This window comes from Halichoerus grypus, chromosome 5 (assembly GCF_964656455.1).
Source record: "Halichoerus grypus chromosome 5, mHalGry1.hap1.1, whole genome shotgun sequence".
Classification (NCBI taxonomy): domain Eukaryota; kingdom Metazoa; phylum Chordata; class Mammalia; order Carnivora; family Phocidae; genus Halichoerus; species Halichoerus grypus.
Window position 1 is genome coordinate 85,559,338 of NC_135716.1, and position 13,725 is coordinate 85,573,062.

Genomic DNA, 13,725 nt, shown 5'->3' on the forward strand with positions numbered 1-13,725 from the left:
GGGATCATGACCTGAGCCGAAGGCAGACGCTTAACGACTGAGCCACCCAGGCGCCACCCACATGTGTATTTTTAAGCTTTTTCTATTATGATGCTTGGCTCAATAAAAAGAAAGTTTAAAAAAACCCATTTGGGTAGTTTTACATTAGATGCTATGATGGGAATGATATTAAAAAACATAATTTCTACATCCTGCTATCCATTGTTTCTTTATTTACAGTGCTTCTCATTTACAGTTCTGTTGACAATCTGACATCACTGTTACTGTAACAGAAGTTACGTGGTCAAGAAGAAATGAAAAAACAAACAAATTAGTTTCCTCTAATTGCTTTAATACTGGCAGATGTGTTTGCACACCTGTTGAGATTTATAATATCACCAAGATTATATAAAAGTTATGCCTAAATAAATTATGTGTCCTGAAGAAAGTTATAGTTTAACCTTAATTAGGCAGCTGAGTTGCATAAAACCAAGGATTAATCTTTTAAAAAGTCTGCTTCCTCCTTAAAGAGGCAGGTAGAGGCAGAACTGATCCCAGCTTTGAATCTAAGATCAGGCCCACAGGAAATACGGATAGGTTTAGGGATGTATATGGTTCAAACTGAGCTTTTGCCAGGTTAACATATTTACTTTCAATCATAAATTTATGCTGTGAAGAAACATTGAGAAATACTATGTATTAGTCCAGTACTCTCTCCTTAAGGAATTTATAGTCTACTGAGGGCAGCTGATTACAGTGTGATAAATGATAAGGGATGAGTATATATAGGCACACCCAGGTGAGGAACCTAACCTTGAGGGTGGAGTAGAAGGAAAGACATTGTTAGAGAAGGTACATGGGAGATGTGATCCCTGTACACAGTCCTTTTTTTTCTTTTTTTTTTTTGAGAGAGAGAGAATGAGAGAGAGCACATGAGAGAGGGGAGGGTCAGAGGGAGAGGCAGACTCCCTGCCGAGCAGGGAGCCCGATGCGGGACTCGATCCAGGGACTCCAGGATCATGACCTGAGCCGAAGGCAGTCGCTTAACCAACTGAGCCACCCAGGCGCCCCCCTGTACACAGTCCTTAAGAACAAGGGGGAATTGGGGAAAGAAGGGTACTGGTTTTTCTGGACAGAGAGAACAATGTGTACAAAGGCCAGTAGGCAAAAATGATATATTAAGAGTACTTAAAATAGTTCTGGGGGCGCCTGGCTGGTTCAATCTGAGAAGCATGCAGCTCTTGATCTCGGGGTCACGACCTGAGCCTCACATTGGGTTTAGATATTACTAATAAAATAAATTTAAAAATCTTTATTAAAGGGGGGGCATCTGGGTGGCTCAGTCATTAAGCGTCTGCCTTCAGCTCAGGTCGTGATCCCAGGGTCCTGGGATCGAGCCCCTTGGGCTCCCTGCTCCGCGGGAAGCCTGCTTCTCCCTCTCCCACTCCCCCTACTTGTGTTCCCTCTCTCGCTGTGTCTCTGTCAAATAAATAAATAAAATCTTTATAAAAAAAATAGTTCTGGAAAGCTGAGCATAGTGTTCTAGGGGAAAGAGGCCAGGGAGAGACCAGTGAGTAGCCTCTTGGCTCGAGTGTTATACTAAGGAATTTGGACTTGACTGGGAGGAGCATTTCAAAGATTTTTAAATAGAGGGGAAGAGAGTTATATCATTATTAGATCTGAGCATAAAGATCATCCTGGCTGTAATGGGAAAACTGGAATTAGAAGACCTCTATCTCTGGCAGTATAGTGGTCAGATATTAAGTCTTGAATAAACATAATTTCTAAAGTACTGTTGGGCCTTTGGGAATTAAGAAATCTTCAGGGTCCCCAAACAAACACCAAACTTAAAGTCCTAGAGGTGAGCAATAAACAAACATGAAAACCAGATTGCTCTGGGGCAAATTATCAAATCAGTCCTGAGATCCAGGAATTGGACACTCAGGAATAAACCTTGGAGTTGAGAAAAAATGGGGAAGCCAGGTTTAAATGTGGTCCCAGTTGAGGGCACCTAGCTGGCTCAGTCAGTGGAACATGCAACTCTTGATCTTGGGGTTGTGAGTTTGAGCCCCTCGTTGGGTGTAGAGATTACTTAAAATCTGTAAAAAAAATAAATGTGATCCCAGTTGTGTGGCAGTCCCCCAGTCCCCTCATGCCTGACTCTCAGCAGAAGCAAATACAGATCTTCCTCTCTGAAAGAAGACATCTTTAATTTAGGCCTTCAGGATCTCACAGATTCACAAAAAAATTGGGCCACTTCTTAATCAAATATTAAACATACAAAGAATCAAATACCCATGAGAAAGATTCAGCAGAAATCACAAAGATTCGTGGACCTCATATATTAAAATGATCAGACAACATAAAATACCTATGACATTTTAAATAAAAGAATTACAAAATGAACAACAAAAAGAAATGATCACAAATGACCAAGCAAATATGAAAAATAACTGCTTAAAACTTTTAGAAATGAAAAAATCAAAGTTGAAATCAAAATCTCACGGTTAGTTTAGCATATTAGATACAGATGGAGAGAGTAAATTGGAAACCAGATATGAAATAAGTCTTTAGAAAGCAATTTAGAGACAAAGGAAATGGAAAATATAAAAGAGAGATTAAAAGACATGGGGGTTAGAATAAGGAAGATTGACATCCCAGAAGGAAAAAATAAAGAAAATGGAGGAGAGCTAAAATTCTTAGAGATAAGAAGTGAGAATTTTTGAAAAGTAAGAAATGGACCTGCAGATACAGGAAGCATATGCCAAACAGGATAAGTAAATTCACACACAGTCATGCCATAGTCAAACTACAAAGCACCAAGAGAGAAGATCTTAAGGGACCTAAGAAAAAAAGAGAAACCACCTACAAGTGACCACAATCAATAAGAATGATACATTTCTCACTGCAACAATGGAAGCTGAAAGAGGAGGGCTTAATATCTTCAGTGTGATATGAGAAAACTGTCAACCTAGAATGTTATGTCCAGAGAAACTATGTTTAAAAAACAATGTTGAAATAAAGACCTTTCAGATAAAATAGTTGGCATCCAAAAGACTTTCACTTAAGGAAATTCTGCTTTAGGAAAAAGGAAAATGGTATCAGAAAGGAGGTCTAAGATGCAGGTAGGAATGGTGAACAAAGACATTGGTAAGCATCTGAGTAAATCTAAGTAAGTGCTACTTGTATAAAATAATAATGCTAATGCTAACAATAATGTCTAACATGTGAGGTAAAAAAAGATAAAATATTGGTCAAAGAAGAGTGGTTAAATATTGATTCATTTCAAAATAATTAAATTTTGTATTAATTTTAAATTAACTGTCATGCATGTTAAAATTTCGAGGATAACTTTCCTTAAGTAAAGAGATTGCATAACTTCTAAACCAATAAAGAGGAAAAGTGGAATTGAAAAAAATTTTTTTTAATTCTTTGCCACTATTTAGCTTTGTAACTACACCCTGTCATGTCACAGAACCTCCATTAGTTTCCTTATCTTTAAAATATGGATAGTAGTACCTCCCTTATATGGTTGTTGTGAAGATGTGATCAGATAGTGCATGCAAAAAAGCTGAACACAAATCTACATAGTAAGTATCCAATAAATATTAGACATTACTACTATTAATAGTGATTTATGGAGCACGTGACTGGCACAGTTGGTGGAGCATGAGGCCCTTGATCTTGGGGTCATGAGTTCAAGCTCCACATTCAGCATGGAGCTTATTTTTAAAAAATTAAAAAGTAAAAAGTAAATTAAAAAATTTTTTTTAAATAGTGATTTATATAGTGACCATTAAAGGTGATACTTTAAAGCCATGCTAGAACTTCCCTGCCAACGTCTCATCCAGCTTCTCTTCCATGAGAGTGAGTGCTACACCCAAAGATGGCTAGAGTGTTGAACAGTTCTAATGACTCTGACGGGTCATCTTGTGTTAATCGTAACTCCTTGCCCAGAACCTTCAGGATTCAATATTGCCTTTCAGTAAAAGTTCAGAACATCAAGACTTTCCGCAGCCTGGCCCCAACCAACTTGATCTCACGTCCTTGAGTTAGATCTCTAAACATATTTGATGTCTCTTTTCTTTATACTTTTGCTTAGAATGCCCTTTTGAAAAATAGTAGAATTTGGGTGATTTCCTTCATCTTCATCTGGAAAACCCTCCCTTTTCTGAAAAATTCAACCTATTCTTGAAACTCCAGTTCAAGTCCCATAAAAGTTTCTGACTATCCCAAAAATGATTTGTAATTTGAAAAACTATCATCTAAACCAAACTTAGAGTAGTCATTTTTGCCTGTCTTCTGCTACTTTTTCAATTGAGCTTTTATTTAAAATTTATATTATCACAGAATTTTCCTCACATTTGCGTGGTATTTCCAGTTAGATTTGTTTGTTCCTTAAGACAGTGGGTATTTCTTTTACATCTTTGTATAGCTCCTAGGGAAGGGAAACTAGTATTTAAGTGCCTACTATATGCCAGGCACTCTACTAAAGGCCTTCTTACATGTAACATCTAACTTATTCCTCACAGCCAACTTAGAAGGATAGATATTAGTGTGCTTGTTTTACAGATGAGGATATTGCACTTGAAAATGGTTAAATAACATACCCAAGGCACTTAACTAGTCAGTGGCAGAGCTGGGTTTCTACCACACCACCCATCAAAATAGCTTGCAAATAAAACATGTCTTGGAGGAGTAAAAGGCTCAAATGGTTTATACATTTTTCTACTTATTTATATTCTACTCTGAAATTTAGGGTGTCATGGAAACATTTCCAAGAAGCCAAAATTCTTTTCAAAAATTAAAATTTGACATGCCAGTTATCAACTAACAGCTGAACCATGGGAATTCACAAAGAGCTGGAAGTCAGACAGAAAACCTTATTTAGGGGGTTTAGATTAAGGGGATTAAAGAGAGATTCTGTTCTCTTATTCTATGCTTTGAGTTCATGTAATATGACATGAAATGAATCAAAACGCAGTGAACCATCCTTAAGGTGCTTGCTGCAAGTCCATAACACTTTCAGAACATTCTTTCTCAACGAGAGGTCTGGTGATACCAATTCTTGTAATTCCAAACAAAGAGGGCAGAAGTGTGTTTTCATGGAACTATCATCTCCTGTGGTTCCCAGTTAAGACTTAGATTAAGGAAGTCCATAGCATGAGGAATGTTCCTGATGTTAGCTGTCCTCAGGTTATCTATAAATCTCTTCTTCATGTACATCTCAAATCCCATCTTCTCCCATATTCTTTTCTTGGATCCCACAATACTGTTTCAGTGTGTATAATTCTCTGCTGTACTAGAGTCTCTAAATCACACATTCTTTGTGGTCACTCACAAACTATTCATAATGGCCACTGGGAATACAAAATTGGGTATAACAGCCCAATACTCCCAAGGTGTCAATAGGCAAGGATACAGAGAGGCACAGATTGGTTGTATTTTTAAAATTCCCTTTTGTTGTTTAAATGTTCTTTTGAAATATCTTTAAAATTTCAAATACCTCTCATTGGCAGTATTATTCATTCAAGTGTTCTTCACCTCCAATCTCTGGTCCCAGGATACCCCTTGGCGAAATTATTGTGATGACTAAACAGAAAACTTATGCTGTTGCTTCTGCCACCATCTTCAAATCCAAAAGACGGTCTTCATAATGTATGGAGACTTCTGTTTCATGTGTTGGGAGTGGATACTCCTCACAGATCAGAAAAACTGGACCGAGAAAGCTCGAGTTTGAAAGTTACCTAAAGAGTGTCCTTGGAGGGAATTGTAACCAGGCATGTTGACTGTTTTCGTTATTGACATTGGACTAAATCTCAGGAGCTTGAACGGTGGAGATGTTATTTCAACAGAGAAGCTCAGGATGGTGTGATTGCAAGGCTTCATTTCAGTGTTTCCATAAGTATAAATATAGTGAACATATTTATAATTTTCACTTATTACAGGGTAAATTTAAAATTGATTGATAAAAAAATTACCTTTTTCCAGATTTCAAAAAGCACAGAAATTTGTGAAGGATATTATTTTTACTTCTTAAATGCTTTTTTTCCCCTCCTAATTCTACTTCCCAACATTATCTACTGTTAATGGAGTTTTGTGTGTATCCTTTTGGGGTATATTGATGAACAAATTGTTATGCTAGTAGTCTTTGGACCCATATATTAGCTACAAATTTTCTAGGCAGTTACATGCTTTATATAGAAATTATTTTTAATTTCTCTGGCTAATTTGTTGAAAATAGTCCTAGTATTTCCACCTTATTGGAATTAAGTATATCCAAAATTTATATTCTGAGTCAAAAGTAGAAATTTTCCCCAAATGGTATAGATTGTCCTCGTCAGTCCTGTCTCCCAGTGTTTGTTTATGAGACTTCTATTTTCTTAAACAGTACAAACATTACATTTCAATGTTTTAATCTTTGAAAATGTGGTATTACAAAAAAAATGGCTTGTCATCTTCATATGTCCTTAAACCTTACTAGTCACTTGTTATTTCATTTTCCTCTGTGTTTTCTTTTTCATTTCCCTCAGAATATTAGTGTTTTTGTTACTGATTTCTAAAAAGTCATTTATGACTGAGGATGTTAACCATGCATTGCAAAAGAAATACCATGTGTTCTCACCACCATTTTACTGTGATGTTTTACTTTTTGGTTGTACAGAAGTTGTGTATTCAAATATAATAATGTTCTGCTTAAAAAAAAAAAAAATTCTTTCTCTTCTCTTTTGCCTTCTCTAGGGTTACACATCTTTCTGGAATGACTGCATATCATCTGGCCTGCGAGGGGGTATCCTGATAGAGCTGGCCATGCGGGGTCGAATCTATCTGGAACCCCCCACGATGCGTAAGAAGCGACTACTGGACAGAAAGGTACAGCACCTCTGTGGACATCCTCCTAACTTATGAAAGGGCAGATACCAATGGTCCATTCTGGAGGAATGGGAAGTTTTGTTTTTTTTTTTCAAGGGGCTTTAACTCATGACCCTGAGATCAAGACCTGAGCTAATATCAAGGGTCAGATGCTTAACCAACTGAGCCATCCAGGTGCCCCTGGGGGGAATGGGAAGACCTGAGTAGTGAGACAAGATAAATATCACTGACTCAGTTGTTCCATTGTCTAACAGTTTTAATTAACCTATAGCAGAGGGAGAAATTCAAATATCCATCATCTAAAGAGTTTTAAGAAGGTTATGGTTTTGTCTTTTTTATGCAGAAAAATCACTTTAGGATGCTGTTATTACTCCCTCTATATAACATTATGAAATAGAGTGTTATATAGCAGGGGGGCAAACACATGGGTCAGGTGAGTCTTTAACTCGAGTCATGCTCAGATAACCATTAGATTTTTCTCCTTCCATTTACAGTAAGTCGGGTCCACCATATGAGCTATACTCCTGTCTCCATTTTTTACTACTTATTTTTTCCACTCATAACTTCACTGTCATACTCAGAACTCTACCAAAACTACATTCTTTAGGTATCACCAGCAGACTCTGTGCCCAGTGTAGGGCTTGAACTCAACCCTGAGATCAAGAGTCACATGCTCTGAGCACCTGGGTGTCTCAGTCGGTTAAGCGTCTGCCTTTGGCTCAGGTCATGATCCTGGGGACCTGGGATGGAGCTCCGCGTCAGGCTTCCTGCTCATCCGGCGCCTGCTTCTGCCTTTCCGTCTGCCGCTCCCCCTCCTTATGCTCGCTCACTCTCTCTCTCTCTCTCTCTGTGTCAAATAAATAAATAAAATATTTTTAAAAGGGAGGGGTGCCTTGGTGGCTCAGTCGTTAAGCATCTTCCTTCCGCTCAGGTCATGATCTCAGGGTCCTGGGACTGAGTCCCACATCCGGCTCCCTGCTCAGCGGGAAGCCTGCTTCTCCCTCTCCCACTCCCCCTACTAGTGTTCCCTCTCTCCCTGTGTCTCTCTCTGTCAAATAAATAAAATCTTAAAAAAAAAAGGGGGGGTGCACCTGGGTGGCTCAGTTGTTAAGCGTCTGCCTTCCGCTCAGGTCATGATCTTGGGGTCCTGGGATCGAGCCCCGCATCGGGCTCCCTGCTCAGCCAGGAGCCTGCTTCTCCCTCTCTCTGTAACCCTCCACCCCACTCGTGCTCTCTCGCTATCCCTCTCTCTCAAGTAAATACATAAAATCTTAAAAAAAGAAAAAAAAAAGACACATGCTCTATCAACTGAGCCAGCCAGGTGCTCCATCACCACCCTCTCTTTTGTCTTTATTTTTCTCTTTTAAACTATATGTGGCATTTGACATTTTTGACCACCTCCTCCTACTTGAAATTTTCTCCATTCTTGGCCTTTGTTATATTACATTTTCTTGCTTCTCTGGCTGTACCCTATTTCTTGTACTTCTCCATTCCTTAACATCTAAGTCTCGGTTTGTATTCTTCTGCATAACTTCCTGTCCTTTTGGAGCTATCATTTACCTTACAGCTTCATCTATCACCTCCGTGATATTAACCTATCAAATCCTAGGCCTTCTTTTTCTACCCTATTTAACTATTGAGTAGGCATTTCAACTTGGCTATCCCTTATCAGTTAAAATCAAACCTATCAACTTTTCCCCAAAACTGGTTCCTTTCCTGACTTTCCTATATTTATTATTTCACAAATTGGTTTTCCAGGGCGCCTGGTGGTTCAGTTGGTTAAGCGTCTGCCTTTGGCTCAGGTCATGATCCCAGGGTCCTGGGATCAAGTCCCGCATCAGGCTCTCTGCTCAGCAGGGAGTCTGCTTTTCTCTCTCCCTCTGCCTCTCTCCCCTGCGCATTTTCTCTCTCACTCTCTCTCAAATATTTTTTTTAAAAAGTTGGTTTTGCAGACCCAAAGACTTATTATTGCGTATTTTCTCCATGATCATTTATATCCAGTTTGTCGCTAGGGTCCACTTCAAATGTTATTTTTGTCTCCTTACTATTATCCCATACTAAATTTTAAATTTCTTGAGGAAAGGAACAGTATACTAAGTTGCTTTGCATTTCCTACAACACTTAACCAATAATACATATATGGTATACTGAAAGATTTTAATTTGAATTAAGTAAATGAACTAGGGTCCCTTGATTCTTCTTTTAAAGGTACTGCTAAAGTCAGATAGCCCAACAGGGGATGTTTTACTGGATGAAACTCTCAAACACATCAAAGCAACTGAACCCACAGAAACCGTCCAGACATGGATAGAGCTACTCACAGGTAAAATGGCTCAAAATGGTTCAAAAATCCCACACTTTGTAATCTTTATGCTACTAGTTCAAGAATAGGAGTACAGGAATTAAAGCTGCTGGGTAAGAAATATATGGTTCACTGTTTAAATGTATTAAAGAGGGACAGAAAAGGCATGGTTAATCAATACATAAAGTTTTCCAAGGTTTCATCTTACTTCTGCCACCCCACCCTGTAAGTTCTCTAAAAATATTCTTCACAAGAAAAATGTTTAACATCTTTATTGATATATAATTCATACACCATACAGTTGACCCATGGAAAGTACACAATTAAATGGATTTTAGTATATTCACACAATTGTGCAACCATCATCACAATCTAAATTTAGAACATTTTCATCACCCCAAAAATAAACCCCATACTAATTAGCAGTTTTTTCCAAGCCTCCTGCCCAGCTCTAGGCAACCACTAATCTACATTCTGTCTCTATAGATTTGCTTATTCTAGATATTTCATATAAATGAAATGTACATTTTGTGTAACTGGCTTAAGATATAATATTTTTAAGGTTCATCCATGTTTTAGCATGTTCCAGTACTTCATCCTCTTTTTTTTTTTAAGGGCAAGTTCAAAAACTTTAATATAAATAAGTAGATCTGTGGTATAAAATTTTAGGAGAAAGCAGGACACTTTGAGATCACAGCCAGTGTCACCTTCTGGGACAATTTTTTTAATGGAAATTTTTACTGAGATATTTGTAGATTTACATGCAGTTGTAAGAAATAATATCGAGAGATCCCTTATACACTGCCCAGATCCCCCAGTGATAACCTTTTACAAAACTATAGTATAATATGACCCACAGGATATTGACATTGATAAAATCCACCAATCTTATTAGAACTTCCCCAGTTTTACCTTGACTCCTTTTTATCACTAAATAATATTTCATTGTATAGATGTACCACATTTATTTATTGATTCATCAGTTGGTAGACATTTGGATTATTTCCACTTTTAGGCTATTATGAATAATGCTGCTATGAACATTCACAGATGTATTTTTTGTGGATGTGTTTTAATTTATATAGTTAACTTTTTTAATTGTAAAATACACATAACATAATCTTTATTGTCTTAACCATTCATAAATGTATAATTCAGTGACATTAAATACATTCAAGGTATTATGTAACCATCACCTCTCTCTATACCCAAAGCTTTCTCATCATCCCAAACATCCTTTCTTCCCACCCTCCTATTCTCTGGCAACCTCTTTTCTACTTGTCTTTATGAATTTGCCTGTACTAGGTAACTCATATAAGTGGAATCATACAATATTTGTCCTTCTATATCTGTCCTATTTCATTAAGCATAATGTTTTCAAGGTCTGGTCATGTTGTAGCATATATCAAAATCTCATTCCTTTTTATGGCCAAATTATATTCCATTGTTCAGATCTACCCTTTTTTTTTTTTATTCATTTGTTGTTGGACACTTGGGTCCTTTCCACCTTTTAGCTATTGTGGATAATGCTGCTATGAACATTAGTATACAGATATCTGTTCAAGTCCCTGCTTTCCATTCTTTTGGATATATAGCTAGGAGTAGAATCGCTGGGTCATATGATAGTGCTATGTTTTGAGAAACCATAAAACTACTTCCTGTACAGGCTACACCCTTTTACACTCTCACCAGCCATGCATGAGCTTTCTAGTTTCTCTACATTGTCATCAACACTTGTTCTATTTTTTGTTTTATTTTGTTTTTAATTATTAGCTCCCCTAGTAGGCATGAAGGGATATCTCATTGTTGTTTTCATTTGTGTTTCCCTAATGACCAGTGATGAGCATCTTTTCATAGGTTATTGGCCATTTGTATATCTTCTTTGGAAAAATGTTTATTCAAGTTCTTTGCCCATTTTTTTAATTAGGTTCTGTTGTTACTGTTTTTGTTTAAAGATTTTATTTATCTGAATATTTAGTTATTTATTTATTTGAGAGAGAGCTAGCAAATACACAGAGGGAGAGGGAGAAGCAGACTCCCCACTGAGCAGGGAGCCCAACACAGGACTCGATCCCAGGACCCTGAGATTATGACCTGGGCCAAAGGTAGATGCTTAACCAACTGAGCCACCCTGTTGGCTCCCTATTGTTATTGCTGTTGAGTTTTAGAAGTTCTTTATATTTTCTGGATATTAATCCCTTATCAGATCCATCATTATTTACCAATATTTTCTCCCATTCTGTAGGTTGTCTTTTCAACTTTTTTGATGGTAATCTTGGATGCACAAAAGTTCTTAATTTTGATGAAATCCAGTTTATCTATTTTTTCTTTTGTTGCCTGCACTTTTGGTCTCATATCCATGAAAAGACTGCCCTTTCCCCATTGAATAGTCTTATTAGCCTTGTTGAAAATCAGTTGATCATAGATGCGAGGATTTATTTCTGGGCTCTCTGCTCTGTTGCTTTGATCTATGTTTGTCCTATGCCAATACCATACTGTTTTACTTACTATAGTTTATAGTAAGTTTTGAAGTTGGGAAGTATGAGTCATTTTTGAAGGACAGTTTTTCTGGGTATAGAATTCTCATTTGACAGTTTTTTTTTCCTTTTATATCTTTGAATATATCAGCCCACTGCCTTCAGGCTTCCAAATTTTTTGATGAGAAATCTGATAATATTACTGAGGATGCCTTGTATGTAATGACTCACTTCTGTCTTCCTGGGTTTGTTTCTTTGTTTGTTTTTTAAGATTTTATTTATTTATTTGACAGAGACACAGCGAGAGAGGGAACACAAGCGGGGGGGTGGGGGAGGGAGAAGCAGGCTTCCCACCGAGCAGGGAGCCCGATGCAGGGCTCAATCCCAGGACCCTGGGATCATGACCTGAGCCGAAGGCAGACGCTTAACAACTGAGCCATCCAGGCGCCCTGTTTGTTTGTTTTAAGGAAAGGGGAAGAAAAACTACTAAAGATTTTATTTATTTATTTATTTATTTGAGAGAAAGAGAATGCTCACAACCAAGGGGAAGGGCAGAGGGAGAAGGAGATTCCCTGACGAGCAGGGAGCCCAATGTGGGACTTGATCCCAGGACCCTGGGATCATGACCTGAGTCAAAGGTGGACGCTTAACCGACTGAGCCACCCAGGCGCCCCTGGAGCCTAGTTTAAAAAAAAAAAAAGATTCTAGGTTCTAGTATAATTGTTGTCTAGGTGAAGAGAGGAATGTCTGGCACTTCCTACTCTGTCATCATCCCTGATGTCATACCTCAGTGATTAATAATTTAAAGAACCTTATCATCTATGTCCAGTTTGAGTTTGTCATTAGGGCCCACTTCAAATATTATTTTTGTCTCCCCACTATTACCCCATACTAGACTTTAAACATCTTAAGGCAGGGATGGGGCCAGTTTTTCAAAGTGGCTACACCATTTTATATTTCCACACCAATGTATGAGTTTTCATTCTTCTACATTCTCATCAGTACTTGTTATTCTCTGCTTTATTTTATCTATCCTAATGAATATGTAGTGGTATATCATTGTGACTTTTATTTGGATTTTCCTAATACTAATGTTGTTGACCATCTTTATGTACTTATGGCCGTCTGTATATCTTCTTTGGAGAATTGTCTATTCAAATACTTTACCTATTTTTTGAGGTGCCTGGATGGCTCAGTCAGTTAAGCGTCTGCCTTTGGCTCAGGTCATGATCCCAGGGTCCTGGGATCGAGCCCCGTGTTGGGCTCCCTGCTCGGCCGGGAGCCTGCTTCTCCCTCTCCCACTGCCCCCTGCTGCTTGTGATCTCTCTCGCTCTCTCTGTGTGTGAAATAAATAAATAAAATCTTAAAAAAAAAAAAAAAAAAAAACAAATACTTTACTTATTTCTTAATTAGGTTTACCTTTTTTACTATTGAGTTGTACTTTTCAAATATATTCTAGATACAAATCTCATCATGTGCAGGATTTGCAAAACTTTTCTTCCATTCTGTCTTTTCACTTCTTTATGGTGTCCTTCAAAGATAAAGTTTTCAATTTTAATACTTTTCAATTAATCTTTTTTTCTTTTATTACTTGTGTAATATCTAAGAAATGATTGCTTAACCCAACATCATGAAAATTTATTCCTGGGGCGCCTGGATGGTTCAGTTGGTTAAGCCTCTGCCTTCGGCTCAGGTCATGATCCCAGGGTCCTGGGATTGAGCCCTGCATTGGGCTCCCTGCTCAGCAGGGAGCCTGCTTCTCCCTTTCCCTCTGCCCCTCTCCCTCCCACTCATGCTCTCTCTCTTGAACGCACGTATTCTCTCCCTTTCAAATAAATAAAAAAAATCTTATTTAAAAAATTTATTCCTGCATTTACTTCTAAGAGATTATAGCTTTGTCTATTTCATTTAGGTCTCTTGTCCATTTTGAGTTAATTGTATATGGTATGGGATAGAGCTCCAACTTCAGTCTTTTGCATGAAGATAGAAATACAGTTGTCCTGGCACTATTTGTCCTAATACTGTTCTGTCCTCCTTGATTTATCTTGGTACCATTGTAAAAAATCATTTGGCCATAAATTTATGGGTTTATTT

At 37.8% G+C, this 13,725-nt stretch overlaps 1 protein-coding gene across 2 annotated transcripts in view; it reads left to right on the top strand.

Annotated features, from left to right (window-relative positions):
- GOLPH3L (golgi phosphoprotein 3 like) overlaps window positions 1–13,725 on the top strand; it is a 41,153-nt gene that overhangs the window by 22,659 nt on the left and 4,769 nt on the right. For both annotated transcript variants that reach the window (XM_036098323.2, XM_036098324.2), the window contains exons 3-4: window positions 6,721–6,852; window positions 9,061–9,175. In XM_036098323.2, coding sequence (XP_035954216.1) covers window positions 6,721–6,852; window positions 9,061–9,175 — 247 coding nt within the window. The remainder of the gene's footprint in view (window positions 1–6,720; window positions 6,853–9,060; window positions 9,176–13,725) is intronic.